This window comes from Mustela nivalis (assembly GCF_964662115.1).
Source record: "Mustela nivalis genome assembly, chromosome: 3".
Lineage (NCBI taxonomy): Eukaryota > Metazoa > Chordata > Mammalia > Carnivora > Mustelidae > Mustela > Mustela nivalis.
The window spans coordinates 133374143-133398157 of NC_139022.1; the positions used below are offsets into that span (position 1 = coordinate 133374143).

Below are 24015 nucleotides of genomic sequence, written 5' to 3' on the forward strand. Positions count from 1 at the left end.
CTAAGAGATGTCTTTGGGTCTTACTGATTCAAAAGGAGTTACCAGAGTAATTTGGAAATTGTCCAGTCTGGGTTTTTTTTTTCCCTTTTTTAAAAAACATTTTTTCCTTCTAAACTTATTTTTTCAGGCTCTATCTCTGTGCAGATTTTGTTGATAGGAAAGTAATAGAAATAATATACTTGTTTAAAAAAGATCTCAAAGTATTTAATTTTCTCTTCAACTCTTTTCCAATTTAGAATATTTCTGCGTAAGAAACAAGCTGGAACAACTAAAGTAAGTTCGAAAGAGTTTGTATCAGTACGTTTTGGTATTTCTACTCTGCCAAAAATAAAGATTTCTCTCTGTCCTTCTCTTTTTCTCCTAAGCTCTGAAAATCTGGTTTAATGAGCCATTAAATCTGGTTTAATGGTTGTTAGACACAACTTCTAGTGATATATCTTTCTATATTTCTCTGAAATTTCCCCTGTTACAGAAGGATCACCTCAGTCTTAACCTCTTAGAGCAGGAGATCACAAATTTTGTTTGACAGAACATTTGAATGAGTTGCTTGGTTTGTTCTTTAATTTCACTCTGCTTTGTTTATTGAGGGTCTGCTATATTTCAAAGAGATGAGCAAACAGACAGAAAACCATAAGCAAATAAACAGAGTCCTTTTTATGCTTCTAGACAAATACCATGGGGGAAGATGAAGAAAGGTAATGGGCTATTTGTGGGAGTCCCAAGGAACAGAAGGCAGCTCTGTAAAGATGTGGAAGACGACAACTCCAGGCTGAAGAAGTGCAAAGGCACTGTGGTGAGGCAAGTGCCTCCCACTCTATAGTTCCTGTCTTCCCCTGCTGTTCCATTTCCAGGCTGTTGGTTATCTAGACCCATAGGCAATGGAATTTACAATTTTTGTAAATGCATCCTGTTGCACAGTTAAAACTTAAATCCCCTTTGCTTGCATATGGTCTGTGGTCCTCTGCTAGAATAGTCGTAATAGTAGGAAGCTGCTACTAACTTCCAAATCCAAGTAGCTTGCTTCGTTTGGTACATACAACTTGGGCCTTAAAGCAAGGTCTTCAATTCAAAACCCATCCCTCTTAGATTGCTGCACATTATTTCTAGTTCTCTTTCATTGACTGACTGCCCCCAGTCTTTCCTAGATCTGAGTTAATTACATGAGCCAATCCGCTGAATGCACCTTGAACAATGCTCGGCGCATTCTATGCTTTCTATGACGGCAGTTATGCCTGTTGTAACAATACACCCTCGAGAGAGGCACTTGCTGTCAGCTGACAGACTGGAAAATGGGTTTAGAAGTGTTAAGTGACATCCAAAGGCACACCACATGGCAGGTAAAAAAAACTCAGTCTTTGATCTTTTAGAGTCCCACACCCATACTTAGAGAAGCTTTTGACTATGGGCGTCCAAGAATGGAGGAAAGCAATTGCTCCTATTATGCAGAAAAGCATGACACACAGCATCCTTTTAGCTGATCTCTGTCCTTTCACCGCTAACTTTTTTTTAATGGCTGATTTTTTTTATCACCTAATGATAAAAGAAAATACTTACTTTAGTAAAATATAAAATACATTTTATAAAAATGCAAAATATAAAAAAAGAGCAAAAAACCCTGACTTTTTCTCTCTCTCTCTCTCTTTTTTTTTTTTTTTTTTTTTTTTTTTGCGGTTCCATCACACTGACTCATTTTAAGCTCCTCACACCTAACCTGTTCTCAAACATGTATGAGTGGTTGCTTAAAGATCAGAGCTGAGTAAAGCCTCAGTATGTTCCATGAACATTTCTGGGCAGGGAAACAGGCACTCTTGACCAGTTATAAAACAGCAGCTGTATCCAGATGGCACACATGACCTTTCTGTACACTTACCGTATGACTGTATGTGTCAGGAACGTTGCCTAACCCATGGCTTTCAAATTCGAATCACGGAAACAGTGAGATTGCTGACACCATGAGCCAGTACACACATAGTATTTTACTGTATTTAACATGTTCTGATACATTTTGTGTTCTGGGTTTATCCTAAATGCAGGGTGTAGACCGCTAAATAAATTGAATCACCTTCTCCAGAAGGGTACAGTCCACAGTTAGAAAAACAGCAGCCAAACCATTTCTTAGCTACTCCTGAGAATATGCAGCTTGACTTAGGACTTCAGTTTGATGTCTGAGACCAGCCTTCTTAGATTTTCCATTTTTGTATCCTATCGCATGAGTTTTCTCAAGGAGAATGCTTGGATCTTCTACCTCCTTATTAAAAAGGCTCTCCTACAACATAATATGGATCTCCTATTCACTTCATAGGGCTCTGGCTGTTGCAGATACCCAACCTTGCCTGCATCTACATGAATGTGCTTGTCATCCTTTAGAGGTGGTCTGCTTTTCCTAAAAGACTCATGTTGTTCTTTCTGTAGCATGGTTTGCAGGAATGACCCTCGGACTGGAGCTTTGCAAAGTGCAGCCGAAGTGGGCATCCGAGCAGAAGACAATATCTACATTATTGAGGACAATGTTTATGTCATGGATTAAGACCCAGTGGCCCTCTAAGGATTTATGTCCTTAACTGTGGGAGACAATGACAAGATACCACCATGTCAGAGTTCTTGTAAGCCCTAGAATGATTTTTCTGTTAATTTCCAATGATAGTCTAACATGTCAGTTATGTTGGGTAGAGTGCCTGGTTCATCTGTGTATAGTCACCATCATTGGCCATAGAGTCCTAATTTTTTATGCTAAAACTTAATTCACTGTTTCTCCCAAATGTGAACACTTTATAATTACATATTCTCTTTGGATCATATGAACCTTATCTCCATCAAGAATGCTCACCAGTGAGGGAAGAGCTACCACTTTGGTCACCAAAGCTGTCAAGAAAAGCAGACTAGCAGTTAAAATCAGCAGATCTGATGTGGGACTTAAAGGACTTCACTTGGAAGCAGTTTCCTGATAATCTCTTGTTTTTTTACATTGTAACTCCAAATGTTAACATTTCTTAGGTTCGCCGAGGCTTTCAAATCACAGGGGTACACAGGTCTTTATTTCCCCCATGGGGAAATAGAAGTGAATCTGATTTCACCACTACAGGCCAATCTGATTTCGCATGACTCTGGAAATACACAGTATTAAGGTTTTCCCTGGACCCGGGGTAGGTGTTTTAGCAGTTAGAAGGAACTGGGTAGGGAGTGGACCAAGTAGATACCAGGGAAAGAAAATCAGTTGCCCTGTGATTTATTGCATGCTATTTCTGCTACATCAGTTCCACAGTTCCAAGCATTTGTATATATGATTGTCATGCTCTCTGAACTAATTTTTAGAATGAGGCAGGGCAGAAATAAATAAAAGAAAAAAAGGGAAAAGGCTAAAAGAAATAGAAGAAAAAGAGGGAGAAGGTTAAAAGGCTTCCTGCTTTAGAAAAGTTATTTTGCAAAGGTAACAGTGTTGTTTGAGAATGTTACTAATTTCAATCAAAATTCTAAATTGTCCTCAGGTAACTGTAATTTTAAAATTGTTCTGGAAAGATGAAGGGTTTTGTTTTAAATAGTAAAAACAGTTCAGTGCTATTCCCTTTTTTCATGGTTCAGTTAAATTTTTGATTTTTCCAAGAGTTAAGCAAAGGCTAATGGTGAGGATATCTTTAGTCACTAGAAGCTTTGCTACATGAACAGTTAAGGAGGCTGGGTATTAATTTCAATCTGAGTAGACCTTGAAAGAAGTCCTGCTTAGGGTTCAGAGTTACTCCATAGTGGTCTAGGAGGGCAGGATGTTTGTTTATTTCTGAAGACAACATCTTTGGCTTTGGTCTGTGGGGTTCTAGGACATGGATAGGACCTCCAAATAAAGGTTATATGGGCAAATAGGATTGTTAAACATGCTCTACTGGGTTTTCCAAATGATCTGGTCCAAGACATTTATTGTTTAAACTGTAGTGTTTTTCTTTTAAATTCAAAATAACATGATAAACATGGAGATTTCAGATTAAAGGCTAGATTTGTAGCTTCTCTGGAAAGACTGGCAACATTGGATGGCATTCCTACATAGTCAGGGCCCCATTAAATGGTGCTATATACCACCCCTCCCCTAGTCCTTGCTCTGTGACTGGCACTTTGCTCTGTGACTGGCACTTTGAATTTCTGACAGCTCTATTCTCCATACCCTTCTTGGAGATTTATGATGGCACATTAAAAGTTCTGAGAGTCTGATTAATGTTACCCAGCATTTCCAAAACTTACTTGAAACCCATGAACACAGTGTCTACCAGCCTACCCAGTAACATTCTGTGAAACAGTATGTAAGAACATGTGGGGAAGGAGGTGGTACACAGAATTAGGACTAGGACCTGAGTTCTAGTCTTAACTCTTAACAGAAACACTGGATGACATTAGGGTGAATCCTGTTGCTGGCATTTTCTAATCTTATCTTGCATAATTATTCCCATAATTGTATTGATGTGTAGCAATAATTCCAATGACATGTTACTTCTAGTCTTTGGAAAGTGGAAAACACTACAGAAATGCAAAGAGCTTTTTGGGTTTTATTTTTCCTTTTTCTTTTCTTTTTTTTTGGTCGAGTTTGCAATAATAGATTTAGCCTTAGTGCTCAGTAAATAATTTCAGTGGTGTTGCATTCATATGTTTTTTGCTATATGGTACTTTTTTGGGGGGGGGAGCAGGAGTAATGTATCTTTTTTGGAAAAGTTGATACTTGGTAATTTGGCTAATTTTATGCTGTAGAAAAATGTGTATTGTAGAGAATGAACAGATGAGAAGGGAGGAAGGGGAGGTATTTAGTTAATACTTAATTCCCTCCTGTGAGTATATCCATCTTGTAGAATGTATTGAGTTTTGTTTTCAATCCTTCAAGACAATTGAGGTTCCATTTTCCACAGTCTATCTTGGGACTTTAGGACACTGGTGTAAGTAAGATATTTAAACTTGAGAAATTCTGCACGTCTTTAAGGAGTAGCAGAACCAATCTTTTCACTAATTGCTAATCACTAAGATAATTTTATGAGTACGTGATAGTATGAGGGACTCTTTGTGACTAGTTTCGTTTGCGGGTACACATTAATAAAAGATATTTTTGTTTTCATTTTGAAAATTGACTTGTTGCTTTCTCAGTTTCATCTGTTAGTTGGAGCCTGGCATCTTCAACTCGCTATGGACTCCCAGGGCCTGTGGGGCAAGATTTAACTCCAGTTCCTGAGGAGCTCCAATTCAGTAGGGAAGAAACCCCCAAACCATCAATTGTGGTACTAATTAATATGGAGGGGAAAAAGAATGTAGTGGTAACTGGGAATCTTAACTGTGGCATTTGGGGCCAGATAACTTTATTACGGAGGCTGTGCTGTGCATTGTAGGATACTTGGCAGTACCCCTGTCCTCTAACCACTGGAGGAGACAGTTGGGCCCCTCCAGTAGCGACAACTATAAATGTCTCCTGAGAGGTAATACCACCTCTGGTTGAAAGCCGCTGTGAGAGAGATACCTGGAGGATGTGGGTGTTGTGGGGACTGGTGTCACTTTATCTGGGTTGGTAGGGGGGATCCGCCTCTGAGTACGAAGTGACATTTAAGTTGAAGCAAAATGAATGTGTAGGCAGCAGCCTCTTCAGGAAGCCCACCAATGCAAAGGTCCTGTGTCAGAGGAAGAATCTCGCGTATTACGAGAAAGTGTGTTATGAGGACTGAAAACCAGTATGGCCGCAGCAGTCACCCACTCCCCTCACCCCCCACCCCCCACCGCCCAGAGGACTGGCAAGAAATGGCACTGAAGAAGTGGGAACAGGAACTGGCAAGATGCTGGGGGGAAGGGACTCCATGAACACATCTGTCAGAAGAGTCCCACTCTTGGCAAATAAAGCACTTGTGTGTATTTGGGATCAAACCTGCCCTCCATCACCAAATTATAATATGCCTCACTGTGTTTCAGTGACACTGTTCTCATCAAACCTTATGAGTCAGTTTGGTTGGGATAACAAGAAGGGGAAGGAGAGGGGAGGGGCGGTGCATCCTGGTGGTGAGGGGCTTCCCACGGGCTGTGTGAGGGCCCCAGGGGCCTAGCAAGAGGCATCCTGGAAGATCATGGAAGAACAGGGATAGGGCGCCAGTTTGCCTCCTATCACCCTGGACCCAGCAACAGCTGGACCCGCTCCTCCCCAACTTACCGCTTTGGGGGGGGGGGTGGTTGGGTGGTGCAAGGGTGCCTTTAGCTGGCCCCCAATAGATTCTCTAAAATAGTTAGGTTTTGATGTGTACTTTTGGAAAACAATGCATTAAAAAAACCGTGATAGAATGGATATTGCTCAGGATGACTGCAATTTTACAGTCAATTAATCTAAAACAACTTGAGTGACATAGCCTAAGGGCAACATGAGGAGAGCAAAGGTCATGTAGATGCATGAAGTCAGGCAGGCAGAAGGTTAGATAAGCTGGGAGATTATTAAAATACAGACTCCTGGACCCTACTCCTAGAGATTGAGATTCATAAGACAGGTGGGACCCTAGTATGTATGTATGCATGAATGTATATATACTTATTTATTTGTTTTAAAAATATTTATTTGAGAGAGGATGGGGAGGGCAGAGAGAGAGGGAGATAGAGACCCTCAAGTAGACTCCCCACTGAGCACGGAGCCTGATGTGGGGCTCAATTGTAGGACCCCGAGATCATGACCTGAGCTCGAGTAGAGCCATTCAGGTGCATGTAAGTATTTACTTTTTTGTTTGTTTAAATTCAGAAGACAAGCTACTGCTAATTATTTTACATTTCAACCAAAATACTCAGATTTCATGAAAGAGTATGTAGGAATAAGAGCATGTAATTGCCCCTCATTTCTACTTATTTCAGAAGTGACTCTCAGGAAATGAATGCAGCAACTTTATATCTGGAGTGGATAGGTATTTTGATGCCAGGTTTTTAAAAATTTTTTATTTTTTTATTAACATATAATATATTATTAGCCCCAGGGGTACAGGTCTGAATCGCCAGGTTTACACACTTTATAGCACATACCTTCCCCAATGTCCATAATCCCACCCCCCTCTCCCTATTCCCCTCCCCCAGGCAACCCTCAGTTTGTTTTGAGACATTAAAAGTCTCATCGTTTGTCTCCCTCCTGATGCCATCTTGTTTCATTTATTCTTTTCCTACCCCCCAAACCCCCCCATGTTGCCTCTCAACTTCCTCATATCAGGGAGTTGATACCAGTTTTGGGGCTAAACAAATTCCTCAGTGTCCCGCACATATAGGAAAACAGTAAGAAATGTAGGGGAAGCATATCGGGACACTGCATTTCACGGTCTCATTTGTGCAGAAATGTTTCTTCCAGGTTCATAGTGCTCTCTAGAAGGAAAGAAAGAACAATTTGTCATTTGCTCTTCCTCTGATCAAGGTCTTTTGTCAGTTGACTGTGGGCTGCTTTAAATACACACATCCTCCCAAGACTTGGTTTCTTCAGCTCTTGATGACATCAGGTTATCTGAGGATGTACAACAGAAGGGTGCTCCTCCACCCCCTGCAAAGGCAATGACAGATGATGACAAGTAGCTTTGGTGTGGCATGGGAGTTCGGTGTACCTAGGGCTGTGGGAGAGTCTCATCGTTAGCACTACCAGAGAGCTAACTGTATACAGTTCCCGTGGGCCTCTCGAGGGCCCTTCCAGCTCTGACTTAAGAGTCTTCAGCTGCCATTAGTGTCTTTCCCCACTCTCTCCAGTCCTCCCCCCACAGGGCCCTCAGCATAATCTGAAACTCGGAGATCGGATTGTGTAGCATGTTAGCTGAAAGGCTCCCACTGTTCCCCAGTGGGTAAAAGTTGCACTTTGTCTTAAGCCGCCACAGCTTCCTTGTCTGCCTCGTGTAGCCCCTTTTTGCTGTGCTCCGGTGGGATGTGTAAGGACCTATTTAGCCAGAGCAACTCCATCTTGGTTAAAAGCCATTTTGTTTGTGCAGTAAAACTTAAACTGACCCTGCTCCCCCGCCCCGAGAAACTTACTTAGAAGCAAGTCTGAGAAACCAGTAAAATATGGCCAGCCAGTTCCTAATAACAGAGACCAGAATACAAGGCCAGGTCAGCCAGTTCTTGATAACAGAGCCCAGAATACAAGGAGGAGTCGGGCCAGGTGGAGACATCCAGTCAGTAAGAAACACACACACTTTCCCCCTAACCACCAAAGAATGTAAACCCTGCCGTTTGGGCACCAACCTTGAGCACCAATTCTGACCAGAGTAATAGGTTAGTTCAAATAGCTACTATAGGGTAAATTGTAATTCAATTGGCCACCTGCGGTGTGACCTAACATGACTACAATCTCATTGGCCACCTATGTGTGGCCAGACTTTTGCTCTATAAAAGGTAGTCTGTAAGATGGGGAGGGGTCGCCCTCTCCGGAGACGGCCCTGACCCGTCAGTCAGTCAATTCTTGAGCCTGTAAGCTGGGGGTGGTCACTCTCTTCAGAGTCGGCCCTGGCCGGTCACTCTGACTTTTAATGCTTAGCATAGAATAGAGCTTTGCATAACTTTCACCTTGTTTCAGTCTTGTTCCCCTGATCAATCAGTCTGACTTCGAATACTTATCATAAAATAAAGCTTTAAATAACTTTCACTTTGTCTCAGTCTCATTTTGTTTAATAACGGACCTAACAGGATGTAAATGCCTCAGATACCCACTCTCTACTCTGTAGGTCAACTCACCTCCCAGGAATGCTGGTGTCCTTCCTCTCCACTGGCTATGTCATTCCTCAAGGCTCAGCTCAAGAGTTACCTCTTCAGCCTGCCTGGATCTCATTAAAGCCATTTTATGAATACTTCTGTTCAGCCTTTCCAGCTCACTTGGGGAATATAGCAGAGTGCTTCCCCTATGCCAACCACGGTGCTGAGGCCTAGCTCAGTCCCTTATTCTGGATGAGGCCAGCACCTTCCCTAGCATGTGTGGCATCTTTGAGTGAGTTAGAAACAGGCTCCCTCCTCCTTCTGGCTGACACAGCTCTGAGTCAAGGCAGAGACCTGTCAAATGGCATCTGTATAAACTACAACCCTAAATAGGGACCCTCTAACTCAGTCCTTTGTATTGAAGGTGTTTGGTTGATAATGTTTTTTATACTGAGTTCTTTGAGGGAAGTATCTGGTTTCTCAGCACTTAACATTCACACATAGGTGCTTAATACTTATCTATGAACAGGAGTGAGTAAATTGTCTGAAAGAACACCTCCTAGAACCTTCCTGTGTGTGCTGGGATGGGGAAGGGAAGAATGTCTTTAACTCCTTTATGAGACAGAAACAACTCTTCATTATGACTGGTTGGAGGGTTGGAATCTGTGTGAATCTCAAGGATTCCCTGAGACCAGTAATGTGCAACATTGGCTATAAATTATAATCACCTGGGAAGCTTGGCCAACACACCTGTGCCCAGACCAACTGAATCAGAATTTCAGGAGGAGGGGCCCAGATGTTATAGTTCTTCAGTCTCCCTAGGTGATTTCAATGTACAGCTGAGGCTGTGAACCACCGACCTAGAGAGAGGGGGAGGGGAAGTGATAGCATGTTTGCTTGCTGTGTGTGACCAGCGCTCTGGAAAACACAACAGAGTACAAACTGAAACAAGAAAACATCAAAAAAACATCAACAACCGGCTGGGACAGGCGAGTAGCAAGTCAGAAAAGGCATGCGGCTGGGTTAACAGCAGACCGGCCCTACCTGGCTTCCATGACAACAGCATTATATTGGCAGCCCTGAGAACAAGAAGTCTGGACGCTACCATGTGTTTGGAAAGCTTCTCAGGAAGTTGGCCCATGGCTATCTAGCTGCCAGCCCCTGGGCCTCCTAAGAACTAAATGTTTTCTTCCACAAGTTGTAAAAATAAGCAAAGAAGAAAATCCCCTTTGGCCTGTGAGGAAATGCTCTAAGGTAACCTTCTTTGTTTTGTACTGTGGATTGCTGAGATGGGGTTTGTTCTATCTGAACTTCCTGGACCTTGGATGATGGCCGATTCACACATTTCTCAATAGACTCTTTTTTAAAAAATTTTTAAGAGCAGTTTTAGGCTCACAGCAAAAGTGAGTGGAAAGTACAGAGAATTCCCGTGCAAGTACCCTCCTTTCTCCTAAAAACACATTCTCCTCCACCGTCAACACCTCTCCCCTGTGTGGGGCATTGGGTACAACTGGTGAACCAACACTGACCCACCTTTATCGACCGAAGTCCGCAGTTTACATGAGGGTTCATGCTTCGCATTGTGCATTCTGTGTGTTTGGGAAAAAGTGTAAGGACGTGTATCACCATCATAGTATCACAGAGAATAATTGTGCTGCCCGAAAAAGCCCTTATGTTCCACCTCTTCACCCCTCACTCCCCCAGCACCTGGAACAACCATTAACTTCTTTTTTCCCTCAACTTTTCCAGTATGTTATGTGGTTGGAATTGGATAGTATGTGGTCTTTTCAGATTCATCTTTCACTAAGCAGTATGCACTTAAGGTCCCTCTATTTCTTTTTGTGGCTTCATAGCTAATTTCCTTTTATCGTCTTTTTGTTGTTTATTATTTTGCTGTATCACAGCTTGTTTATTCACGGACCTATTGAAGGACATCTTGGTTGCTTCCAAGTGTGGGCAGCTATGAATAAAGCTGCTATGAACATTCACCTGCAGGTTAAGGAACATATTCAATGGATTGCATGGTAAGAGTAGGTTTAGTTTTGTAGGAAACTATTAAACTATGTTGCAGAGCGGCCATTTTGCAGTCCCATCAGCCGTGAATGAGAGTTCCTGCTGTTCTGCAGCCTTGCCAGTGGCTGGTGCTGAATGTTGGCCCTTCTAGCAGATACATAGTAACACCCTTGTTTTAGTTAGCGTTCTCTAATAATATATGATGTTGAACATGTTTTTATATGCTTATTTGCCATCTATGTATCTTCTTTGACCAGGTGTCTATTCAGATATTTTGACCATCTTTTAATCAGGTTGCTGATTTTCTTACTGTTGAGTTTTAAGAGTTATTTGCATATTTTGCATTTTGCATTTGGTCATATCAGATATGTCTTTTGCAAAAAATTTCTCCCAATATGTGGCTTGTTTTCCCCTTCTCTTGACAGTGTCTTTTACAGAGCAGAAATTTTAAATTTTAATGTAGTCCAGCTTATCATTGTTTTCCTTACATGGATCATATCTTTGGTCTTGTATCTAAAAATTCATTGCCATACCTAAGGTCATCCAGATCTTTCCCTGTATTATTTTCCAGGAATTTTATAGTTTGGCACTCTATATTTCAGACAATGATCCATTTCGAGTTAATTTTTTTTGAGGGTGTGAGGTCTGCATCTAGATTTTTTTGCCCACAAATACCCAGTTGTTTTAGCACCTTTTGTTGAAAAAACAATCCTTTCTGCATTGAATTGCCTTTGCTCCTTTGTCAAAGAGCAATGACTATGTCTGTGTGGTTCTCTTTCTTGGCTCTCTGTTTTGTCCATGTATTTATTTTTCTATCCTCTGGTTAATAGAACACTGTCTTGATTGCTGTAGCTTAATAATAAAGTTTGAAATTGGTTATGTCAATCCACAGACTTTGTTCTTCAGTATTATGTCGACTGTTCTGGGTCTTTTGACTCTCTCTGTATACTTTAGAATCATTTTGTCAATATCCACAAAATAATTTTCTGGGATTTTGATAGGATTTTGTTGAGTTTCTAGATCAAGTTGGGAGGAACTGAACTCTTAACAGTACTGAGTCTTCTGATTCATAAACATGGAATATCTGTCCATTTATTTAATTCTTTGATTTCTTTCATCAATTTTGTAGCTTTATTCATATATATCTTACACAAATTTTGTTAGATTTATATCTAAGTATTTCATTTTTGGGTACTAATATAGATGGTTTTATGTTTCTAATTTCAAGTTCCAATTTATCATTGCTGATATATAGGAAAGCAATAGACTTTGGATATCAACCTTGTATCCTGTAACTTTGCCATAATGGCCTATTCCAGGAATTTTGATCAGGGGAGGGTCAATTCTTTGGGATTTTCTATGTAGACAATTATGTCACATGTGAACAAAAGAGTTTTATTTCTCCCTTCCTCATCTATATACCTTTTATTTCTTTTTCTTGTCTTTTCATTGGTTTAGACTGCCAGTATGCTGTTGAAAAGGAGAGGCAATACCTTTCTTTTTTCCTGATCTTAGTGGAAAAGCATCTAGTTTGGGCTTTGAACAAGGACCACAACTATGAGAACTTTATAAGAGGTATTAATATATGTACATTCCATTCTTATCTACATCTCCAATCTTTTGCTTTCTATTAGAACCTTCCCATCTGCCTGGGAGCATAACAAACAAAAACCCCTAACAACTTTCCCTTGACCCTTTAACAACCTTTGGCTACTCTCCTTTCTCCTTCCTTTACTTTTGAGCCAAACATTTCTGTTCCAAATATCCATTTCCCTACCTCCCATTTACTCCTTAAACTAATGCAATCTGGCTTTTGGCTCCACTCCTCCAATGAAGCCATTAAACAAAAGTTCAATGTAAGTGCAATAGCTATTTCTTAATATTTATCACACTTGACCTTTTTGTAGCATTTGACCCCACTAACTAAGCCATACTTCTTAAAACTTTCTCTGCCTTTTGCTGTCAGGGAGCGATACCATTTATCTTGATTTTTTTTCCTGTTGTTCTGCATTTGTTCTTAGTATTGTGGCTGGATCCTCTTTCTCTATGTACTTAAGTGTTAATGTCCCCCTGGACTCAATCTACTGTTTGCTTCTTTTTTGACATCTATTCCCCAGTTACTGGAGAGCCCCAAATCTCTATTACAGTCAGATCTCTTTAGCTTCCAACCCAGTTGTGATAATTATATTATCAAGGTTTTTTGAAGTGTAGTGTTGAGCAGATTACACATAATTGAGTAGTAGAAAGTCCCTTTCCACGGGTGAAGAAATTGAATTCAGAGACTGACACTTAGAAAGTTCTAGAAACAGGATCTGATTCCATTGGTTTTGATTCTAGAGTTGTGCTGTCCAACAAGTTAGCCACTAGCCATATATGGTTGTTTAAATTTTAAATTAATTAAAATTAAAAATTCAGTTTCTTGAGGGGCCTGGCTGGCTCCGTCAGAAAAGTATGTGACTCTTGATCTTGGGCATGTGAGTTCATGCCCCTTGTTGGGCATAGAGCCTGCTTTAAAAAAAAAAAAAATCAGTTTTTTAGTCACACTAGCTGCCTTTCAGTTGCTCAATTACCACATGTAGCTAGTGGCTTCCCTACTGGAAAGCATAGTATAAAACAATTCCATCATCAATGAATGTTCTGTTGAATACTGCTGCTCTAGAGATTTCCTCTAATCACATCTGGAAAAAGTACTCTCCTTGGTCTTGCTCATTCTGCAATGAAGAGGTAACCCTTATTCACAGTTACTTGTGTATCCTTCCACAACTTTCTCTAAACAAATGCAAATATAAATACCCATATAAGACACATTTTCTTCTGTGTTGTGTGTTTTTTTTAAACAGGATCAAATTATACATATTGTTCTCTAACTTGCTTTGGTTACTTAAAAATAGAGGGCACCTGGGTGACTCACTGGGTTAAAGCCTCTGTCTTCAGCTTAGGTCATGATCTCAGGATCCTGGGATCAAGCCCCACGTGGGGCTTTCTGCTTAGCAGGGAGCCTGCTTCCCCCTCTCTCTCGGCCTGCCTCTCTGCCTACTTGTGATCTCTGTCTGTCAAATAAATAAATAAAATCTTAAAAAACAATAGATCTTGGACCTACTTCCACATCAGATATTTTAAAACTGCCAAACTAAAAGGGTGCTTCACATAAGGAAGAATTCTTCACATAAGAATTCTTCCTTATGTGAAGCATGCTTTTAGTGTCTAGCCTGAAAACACTGCTGAGCCCTAGATCCAGGAGACTTTTCTCCTATAATTTTTCCTAAATACTTAATAGTTTTATGTTTTAAATTTAAATTCATGACCCATTTTAATGATTAATTTTTGTATAAGGTTTGAAGCTTGGTTGGGGTGGGTTTTTTTGTTTTGTTTTGTTTTTTGGTGGTTGGTTTATTGTTTGTTGTTGTTGTTGTTGTTTTTGCCTATGCATGTTCAGCTGTTCCAGAACTATTTGTTGAAAAGGGTATCTTTTCTCTGTTGAATTGCATTTGTACCTTTGTCAAAAAATTTATTGGTCGGGTGTCTGAGTGGCTCAGTTGGTTAAGCATCTGCCTTCAGCTCAGGTCATGATCCTGTAGTCCCAGATGGAGTCCCACAACGGGTTCCCTGCTTGAGAGGGAGTCTGCTTCTCCCACTGACCTCTCTCTTCTCATGCTTTCTCTCACTCATTCTCTCTCTCAAATAATAGATAAATAAAATCTTTAAAAAATAATTAGTGGTCATATTTGTGTGGGTTTATTTCTGGGTTCTCTTATTTGTATTGAGGTATAATTGACATTATATTAATAATGACATTAATTTCAGGTACACAATGTCATGGTTTGATATATGCATGTATTGTAGAAGATCACTACAATAAATCTAGTTAACATCTGTCATCATACATAGCTACAAAATTTTCAAGTTTCTTTTAGCAGCTTTTAAGTATGCAATACAGTATTATGGGCCACACCATCAATTGATGTGATCATATGATTTTTCACTGGATTATATTAGCTTTTTTTTTTTTTTATCACTCCTGTACCCTTGAAATAAAGCCCATTTGGTCATAGTGTGTACTTCCATTTATTTGTTGCTGAATTCTATTTTCTAATATTTTGTGAAAGATTTGTGTATCTATATTCTTGAGGGATATTGGTACATAGTTTTCTTTTTTGTATGTCTTTGTTTGGTTTTGGTGTCAGGATAATACTGGCTTCATGAAATGAATTGGGAGTTTTCTCCTCTTCCGTTTTCTTGAGGATATTGTGTAGAATTGATACTAATTCTTCTTTAAATGGTGAAATTCTCCAATGAAGCCAGCAGGCCTGGAGATTTCCTCTCTCTCTCTCTCTTTTTAAAGATTTACCTAGGGGTGCCTGGGTGGCTCAGTGGGTTAAACCTCTGCCTTCAGCTTGGGTCATGATCTCAGGGTCCTGGGATAAAGCCCCACATCGGGTTCTCTGCTGGGCAGGGAGCCTGCTTCTCCCTCTCTCCCTGCCTGTCTCTCTGCCTACTTGTGATCTCTCTCTCTGTCAAATAAATAAATAAAATAAAATAAAATAAAGATTTACCTATGTGTGTGTGTGAGAGAGAGAGAGAGAGAGAGAACATGGAGGAAGGGTCAGAGTGAGAAGGAAAGAGAGAATCCCAAGCTGATGCCCCACTGAGTGTGGAGACTGATTTGGGGCTCAATCCCAGGACCCTGAGATCATGACCTGAGCTGAAACCAAGAGTCAGACACTTAACTGACTGAACCACCCAGGTGCCCTGAGATTTGTTTTGTGGAAAGTTGTAAGTTATGAATTCAGTTTGGTTTAATACTTAGAGAGCTATTCAAATTATCTATTTTATATTGGGCGACTTGTGAAATTGGTGTTTCCCAAGGAATTGGTCCATTTTAAATAAGTTGTCAAATTTATCTGGGTAGAGTTGCTCTTAGTATTTTCTTCTTATTATTATTTTTTTCATGTTGGCAGGGCCTTCAGTGGTATCCTTTTTCATTTGTGGTATTGGTAGTTTGTCTTCTCTGTTTTTTTTTCCTTTTACTTTTTTTTTTTTTTTGGTTATTCTGGTGAGAGGTTTGCCAATTTTACTGTTCTTTCAAAGAATAAGCTCTTCGTTTCATTGATTTCTATTATTGTTCTTCTGTTCTAAATTTCATGGATTTTTGCTCCTTTCTTCTTTCTTTCTTTCTTTTTTTTTTTTTTCTTTTTTTGGCTTAGGTTTCTTTTTCTCATCTTTTTGCAGGTTCCTGGTATAGGAGGTCAGATTACTGACTGAGATTTTTCTTCTTTCCTAATGTATGCCTTAGTGCTATAAATTTTCCACTCCATATTGCTTTAGCTGTGTCCCACAAGTTCCAGCATGATTTTTATTCAGCTCATCATATTTTTCACTCCTTCAAGAGATCCTCTTTGATTCATGGACTATCTTTTTTAAAGATTTTATTTATTTGTTTATTTGACAGATCACAAGTAGGCAGAAAGGCAGGCAGAGAGACAGGAGGAGAAGCAGGCTCCCTGCTGAGCAGAGAGCCCGATGTGGGTTTGATCCCAGGACCCTGGGATTTGGACTTGAGCTGAAGGTAGAGGCTTTAACCCACTGAGCCACCCAGGCGCCTCTGATTCATGGACTATTTAGAAGTGTGTTGTTTAGTTCCCAAGTGTTTGGAGATTTTCCCGGTAGCTTTCTGTTGCTGATTTCTAGTTTGATTTCACTGTGGATAGAGAACATACCCCAGATGATTTCAATTTTTAAACATTTGTTAAAATTTGTTTAATGACCCAAGATATTGTCTGTCTTCGTATATGTTCTGTGATAATTTGAAGAAAATGTGTATTCTGTTATTGATGGGTATTTATAAATGTTGATTAGATCCTGCTGGCTGTAGTGCTGTGGAATTCTGTATCCTGGCTGATGTTATGTCCAGTCATTCTTTGAGTTGTTGAGAGAGGAGTCTCGAGGTCTTCAGCTATAATTGTGAATTTTTCTGCTTCCATTAGTTCTGTCAGTTTTGCTTTAGATATTTTTTTTTTTTTTTGGAGCTGTTTCATGCGTATAAATTAGGATTGTTACATCTGGCTAGATGGGTCATTGCTCATTTCTGCCTCTGGTAATATTTTTTGGACTGAATTATACTTTATATGATGGTAATATAACCACTCGTGCTTTCTGAGATTAATGTTTACATTAATGTTTGCATGGTAGTATCTGTATCAGTTTGCTAGAAACTCCGTAACAAAATACAATAGACTGGGTGGTTTAAAAAATATATTTTTGGGGCACCCAAGTGGTTCAGTCAGTTAAGTACCTGCCTTCATGGCTAAGGTCATGATCCTGGGGTCCTGGGATTGAGCCCGCATCAGGCTCTCTGCTCAGTTTGGTGTCTGCTTCTCCCTCTCCCTCTGTCACTGCCCCTGAAAGTGCTTGTTCTCTCTCTTTCTCTACATCTCAAATAAATAAATAAAATCTTTAAAAACATACATGTATATTTTCTTAAAATTCTGGAAGGTAGAACTCCAAGATCAAGGTGTCAGCAGATTTGGTTTCTTCTGAGGTCTCTTTGGCTTGCAGATGGCTGCTAAGTCTTACTGTGTCTTTGCTTTGTTACCCTCTTTTTGTGTCCTATTCCCTCTTCTTATAGGGACACTAGCCATATTGGATTAGAACCAATCCCATGACCCTTTTAACTTAGTTACCTCTTTAAAGGCCCTATTGCTAAATACTGTTACCTTTTTGATGCTGGAAGTTAGAACATGAACATGAATTTAGGGGTGATATAATTCATAATAGTATATTTTATTTTCATATATATTTCAAATATATTTCATATATATATATATTTCAAATAATATCTTTTATTTTCAACCTGCTTATCTGTGTATATTTGAAGTATAGACAGCTGATTGTGTTTATAAACGGATCATGCTTTTTAATTTACTCTCCCAATCTCTCCTTTTTAACTTTAGTATTTAGATCATTTCCATTTAATGAAATTATTGATACATTAAGAGCTAAGTCTCCCATTTTTTATTTCATTTTTTAATCTATTCAGTTTTCCTTTCTATTTTCTATTTCTTGACTTCTTGTGGGTTACTTAACTGTTTTTTAGAGTTTCATTTTGATTGATCTGTTATGTTTTTGAGTGTGTCTCTTTGTATAGATTTTTAGTGGTTTCTCTCTATATTGCATAGTACATGCAAAACTTGTCAGTCTACTAGTGTCAATATTTTACCACTTTGAATGAAGTATAGAAACTTAATTCCCGGGCGCCTGGGTGGCTCAGTGGGTTAAGCCGCTGCCTTCGGCTCAGGTCATGATCTCAGGGTCCTGGGATCGAGTCCCGCATCAGGCTCTCTGCTCCGCAGGGAGCCTGCTTCCTCCTCTCTCTCTCTCTGCCTGTGTCTCTGCCTACTTGTGATCTCTCTCTGTCAAATAAATAAATAAAATCTTTAAAAAAAAAAAAAAAAGAAACTTAATTCCCTTCACCTCCTCCCACTCATAATATAATTGTGTTAAATGGTTCCTCCACTTTAATTAAGAATTTCCTTCATCTGAGAATGTCTTTATTTCCCCTTTGTTCCTGAAGGTATTTTTGCCAGATACAGGATTCATGTTTGACAGCTCTTTTCTTTATGACTTAAAAATGTGTCACTTCCTTTGACCTCTAGGGTTTTAGATGTGGAATCCACTGTCACTCAAATTAGTGTTTTCCCCCCAAACAATGAGTCATTCCTCTCTTCTACTTTTTTTTTTTCCTCTCTTCTACTTTTAAGACCTTTTCCCCATTGTCTTTAACTTCAGAAATGTGACTATGCGACTTTTTTCTTGGTTTGGAATGTTTTTTTTGATTTCTCTCATTTGAGGTTTTCTCAGCTCCTTGAATATACTTTTATTTCTTGCCTAGTTGAAAAGATTCTAGCCATTATTTCTTCCCATTAATTCACTTTCACTCTTTCTAGCCTCTCCTTCTGGAAATTCAATGATGTGAATGTGAATTCTTTTGTTTTAGTAGTGGTTCAGGTTGCTAAGACTCTGGGTTTGTTGTTGTTGTTGTTGTTTTCATCTTTTTTCTCTGTCACTCAGATAGGGTAAATTTTATTAATCTGTCCTCAAGTTCTTTGCTTTTCTTCTCTATTATCACCATTCTAGTATTGAGTCATTCTGTCAAGCTCTCATTTCGTTTATTTTATTAATTATATTTTTCAGTTCCATGATTGCCATTTGCTTCATCTTTATAATTATTGTTTCTTTGTTCACAGTCTTCAACATTTTTAGGAACAAGCATACATTTTAAAGTGATAGCTATCTATTTAAATATTTCAGTATACATCTCTAAAATATGAAATAAAATTTTTATGTCATCTCCATTATAGCACCTATAAAAACCAGAGATCATTATTGAATACCAGTTATTTGGATTTCCCTGATTCCCCCCCTCCCCCCGCCCTGGTGTTTGTTTATAATTGATACATCCAGATCAGTATCCAACAAGTCTGGTAGACTGCATTTTGTTGTTGTTTTGTTTTTGTTTTAAATTTCTTCTCAGCGTAACAGTATTCATTGTTTTTGTACCACACCCAGTGCTCCCTGCAATATGTGCCCTCCTCTATGCCCACCACTTGGCTTCCCCAACCTCCCACCTCCCCACACCTTCAAAACCCTCAGGTTGTTTTTCAGAGTCCATAATCTTTCATGGTTCACCTCCCCTTCCAATTTCCCCCAACTCCCTTCTCCTCTCCATCTCCCCTTGTCCTCCATGTTATTTGTTATGCTCCACAAATAAGTGAAACCATATGATAATTGACTCTCTCTGCTTGACTTATTTCACTCAGCATAATCTCTTCCAGTCCTGTCCATGTTGCTACAAAAGTTGGGTTTTCATCCTTTCTGATGGAGGCATAATACTCCATAGTGTATATGGACCACATCTTCCTTATCCATTCGTCTATTGAAGGGCATCTTGATTCTTTCCACAGTTTGGTGACTGTGGCCATTGCTGCTATAAACATTGAAGTACAGATGGCCCTTCTTTTCATTATATCTGTATTTTCGGGGTAAATACCCAGTAGTGCAATGGCAGGGTCATAGGGAAGCTCTATTTTTAATTTCTTAAGGAATCTCCACACTGTTCTCCAAAGTGGCTGCACCAACTTGCATTCCCACCAACAGTGTAAGAGGGTTCCTTTTTCTCCACATCCTCTCCAACACACGTTGTTTCCCGTCTTGCTAATTTTGACCATTCTAACTGGTGTAATGTGGTATCTCAATGTGGTTTTAATTTGAATCTCCCTGATGACTAGTGATGATGAACATTTTTTCATGTGTCTGTTAGCCATTTGTATGTCTTCATGGAGAAGTGTCTGTTCATATCTTCTGCCCATTTTTTGATATGATTGTCTGTTTTGTGTATGTTGGGTTTGAGAAGTTCTGTATAGATTCCTGGATATCAACCTTTTGTCTGTACTGTCATTTGCAAATATCTCCTCCCATTCCGTGGGTTGCCTCTTTGTTTTGTTGACTGCTGTGCATTTTGTTGTTTTGTCTTTCAGTTTCTTCTCATCTTGAATAGTGGCTCCTCTCTTTTGTCCGTGCCATTGACTTGTTGAAAAACTAGAGGAATTGTTCTTTGAAATGTCCCACCTTGTGGACTTTTCAAATTGTTTCATTTCTTATGAACTCGAAGTTACAGCTAAGTGCTTGATTAGATCCAATTTCAATATTTTTGTGGAAAACACTTCATAAGAAATGTTATGAAAGTGTTCTTTCTAACAGTAAAACATTGAGGGGAAGAACTTAACCATCTAGTGAAGGGGAATTTTTTAAATAAATTATGACATGACTGATACTTGAAGACACTTAAAAATATGCAGCAAAAAGAGCATTTAAATAAAATTTGAGAATGTGGAGCATGTTCATGTCACAAGAAATGAAAAAAGCTGATCACCAAAGCTAAGATATGCCCCGTATGATTATGAATGGCAGGATATACATCATAGCACTATTGATTAATTGTGGGATCAATAAGCTATTTGTCCCGTTTTTCCTTTGTAGGAAACAAAGAAAAGAGAGACACATAATGGCCATTCATTACTTTGTGATAATACTAATATAAAACCAATGGATATCATCTTATAATAAATACTTTAAATAATAAAAATTAAAATTAAAAAAAAATTTTAAATTAAAAACTTAAATAATTTAAATTTACACCCCGGAAATAAAATGCTGTAAAGAGGGTGTAAACCTCTGTGGCTTCCTGCAGGTCTCCCAGTGCCCTCAAACCACCTTCTTTAAAGAGGAAATACAGAGTGAAGCCAGACAACACATGCTTGTATCCTCATACCTCAGAAGCCCAGAACCTCGGAAAGAAGGCAGACAAGACACATTAGAAACAAAATGTAAATGTCCTCCTGTTAAACATGTAGGGTTGTTAGCTGCTCCTTTTCAACCCAGAGATTCAGGAAGCCCTCAGCACATGAAAGCCCCATCCCATGACCGAGGCACACTGGGCAGTCACCCTAGGCACAGTCCAGGCTGTGTCATGTGGGCAGCCCTCCCCAATGCCCACAGTAAGGGGCACCAGAGGCCAGCCAGGCCACAACTGTGAAAGAAGGACCTGAGTTCATTTCCTCTTTGGGCTCCTTCTTTTATGTACCCTCACCTTCCACACTTCTTATTTCCAAAAACCTTCTTCTTCCAAGACCCCCTCTGGGAGGGGGGTTCTTCCTGTATATGTGCAGTTGTTCTTACTGTATATGTATTCTGCAGAAAGCTTCTCTTTGAGGCAGAGTAGGGTGGTGGCCGGGTGTCCAGGCTCTGAGTCTGTGGAAGCGTCTGGCTCTCCGACTTGCCAGCATGAATCTTCAGGCAAGGAATTTCACAACTCTGAGTCCATTTCTCTAAAGCATCATTAGAAACACAGAATGTGAGCTTGAAGGTTTTCCAAATATTTGACATCCAATGGCAGTTTTTGCTAGGTTTCCAATGGCAGGTTTTGGAGTTGAAACTGAACAAGTTTTTTCTCCTCTATTTTCTCCCCTCTACTTTCCAACTAAGTATTTAGCAGAGAAAAGAATTAAAATAATTTAAAGGATATATATTTTCCCCCTTAACTACTATATAAAATTTAACACAGCTGGAAAGAAAAAGGAACAGATAACAATTATTCTTTTTCCTCTTTGCTTACACCCACTTCCCCCATTTATCAAAGGGAAATTGTCATTAGCTGAATATATTCCAAGGTTGTTTCTTTGTACTTTGTTTAATTTTAAAAGAAATTCACTTAAGAAAAATTCCTTGCATTTCCAGAGGGCTTTACATTTTACAATGTATTTTTACATACTTTGCTGGATCATGTGTTTTTTTTCCTCCTAAGTTCTGCTGTGTGCTTTCAAAAGAAACTATATTAAAGTATACCTTACATATAATAAAGTTCAGTTGTTTTAAGTATATATCGAATTGGCAAATATGTGTTTATGTAACCACCACCATCACCACATTCAAGACACAGACCTTTCCATCACGAGGTCCCGTGAAGCTCTTGGCAGGCAATCCCTCCCTTCCTCTCCTGCTACAAGCAACTACTGATCTGCTTTATCTCTTCAGTTTTGCCTTGTTTTAGAATCTCCTATAGATGACATAGTATAGTATATAATCTTTTGTGTCTAGATGTTTTACCTGACCTCATGTGTTTGAGATTCGTCAGTGCTGTATGTATCAGTAGTGTCCTCTTTTTTTTTGCCGACTAGCATTTTGTTTTGTGAGCATTCCAGTTTTTGATTACTGGGAATATTACAGACATTTATGTACTTGTGTGAACAGGTTTTTATTTCTCTTGGGCAAATATCTAAGAGTGGAATTGCTGTGCCCTTGGCAAGCATACTTTTAACTTCGTGCTAATTGTTTGAGGGAATATGTTTTGACTCATCACAAAAACTGTGCCAGAGGAAGGCAGCTCTTCCTACTTTACAGATAAGGAAACTAAGGCACGAGGCAAGTTTGGTGCTTTACTCAAACTTTTCTGCGGTTAAACTTTGCATGAGCTAACACGAAGACATAGATATCTGGCGTTCATTCCATTTTTATTTTTTATGTTTCCTTTCTCTTTGGATCTTTTAATGTGAGAATGTAAATTCATTGTTATAAAAAATTTAAAAATATAGATATATAAAGAAAAAGGAACCCCAAATTACCTGTTTCCTCTGCTCAGAGGGGACCACCATTCATGACTTTTATATCATCGTGCAGGCTTGTGTCTGTGTGTGTTCTTTTTCCTACAAAGACAATTAAGATTGTATGTGATCTTTTGTGTCTTGATTGCCACATTCAATCATGAAGATCATTTTCCTCACTTCTATCCTGAAGATCTTTTCACAGCAATAAATATACACCTACAACATGCTTGTCAGAGGTTGCTGAATCTTTATGTTGATGATGTGGTATGAATTTTTGTATTGGTGGCATATGACAATTGCTTATATTCAGTCTGGTGCTATTATTATCAATCATCTTGTATCCATCTTTAATAATTAATTTCTATCTCCACCTATTTGCAAATGTACTTTTGCATTTTGAGATGAATTGTTCAATTTTCAGATTCACCATTCTTCAAAAGCATGACTTTAATTTCTTTCCAAGTTCCCCTAGCGCTGTTGGTGAGGGGACTGGGCTCGCTGTAGAGATGAGAAACAGAACGCAGCTGAGTGAAGAAATAGCTGTTACGTAAGACACTCAGGTGGTAGGTTTTGTACTTTGTCTTTTTTAATATGAAAAAAAAAACCTTCCTACTTCACAAAAGAGGAACTTGGAGTAAAAATTTGGCAGCAAAGAGTCTGAGAAGGACAAGTTTTCTTTAACACTGCAACTCCAGAAGTTTCACTTCTCCCTCTTCCTCTTCTCTGCCCAAGTGAGAAAAAAACCTTTAAAATGCATGGAGCCAGTTGAGAAGAGCTTCAGTACTAGAGTGGGGGTAGCTGATGGCAGGGAAGAGCCGATTCAGTAAACCGCCAAAATGCCAGTGACAAAAATAATCCAGTTTCTCTCTAAAAGTGGCCATTCCCAAATTGTCTCCGGACAGTCACATCAACTGAACTCACTCCCCTCGAGTTCCCATAGAGAAAAACTCTTCTCAAAATTCTCATTGCCACAGAGAACAGTACAAGAGGAGAGGCAGTACAGGAGATGAATTCACACTTAAATTTTTTTTTCCACTCTTGCTGCTTCATTTTCTAAAAACAATATTTTCAGAGACTTGAAGTAGAAGGAAGTTTAGGTATCATTTAGTTTGGTCTCCTCGTTTTATAGATGGGGAAGTAGGTGGAGAATATAATGTTTAGATTTCATTCTGATCTTGTTTTCTTTTCTTCTGAAGGT

At 39.2% G+C, this 24015-nt stretch overlaps 1 protein-coding gene across 5 annotated transcripts in view; it reads left to right on the forward strand.

Annotated features, from left to right (window-relative positions):
- Window positions 1-5095, forward strand: part of HAVCR1 (hepatitis A virus cellular receptor 1) — a 29925-nt gene extending 24830 nt beyond the window's left edge. For 3 of the 5 annotated variants that reach the window (XM_082725035.1, XM_082725037.1, XM_082725033.1), the window contains 2 exons: window positions 237-273; window positions 2413-5095. In XM_082725035.1, coding sequence (XP_082581161.1) covers window positions 237-273; window positions 2413-2527 — 152 coding nt within the window. In that variant the 3' untranslated portion in view covers window positions 2528-5095. Of the gene's footprint in view, window positions 1-236; window positions 274-666; window positions 1510-2412 lie in introns of those variants that run through there. The other 2 variants (XM_082725036.1, XM_082725034.1) reach the window with 1 other exon arrangement.
- Window positions 5096-24015: the final 18920 nt, after the last annotated feature.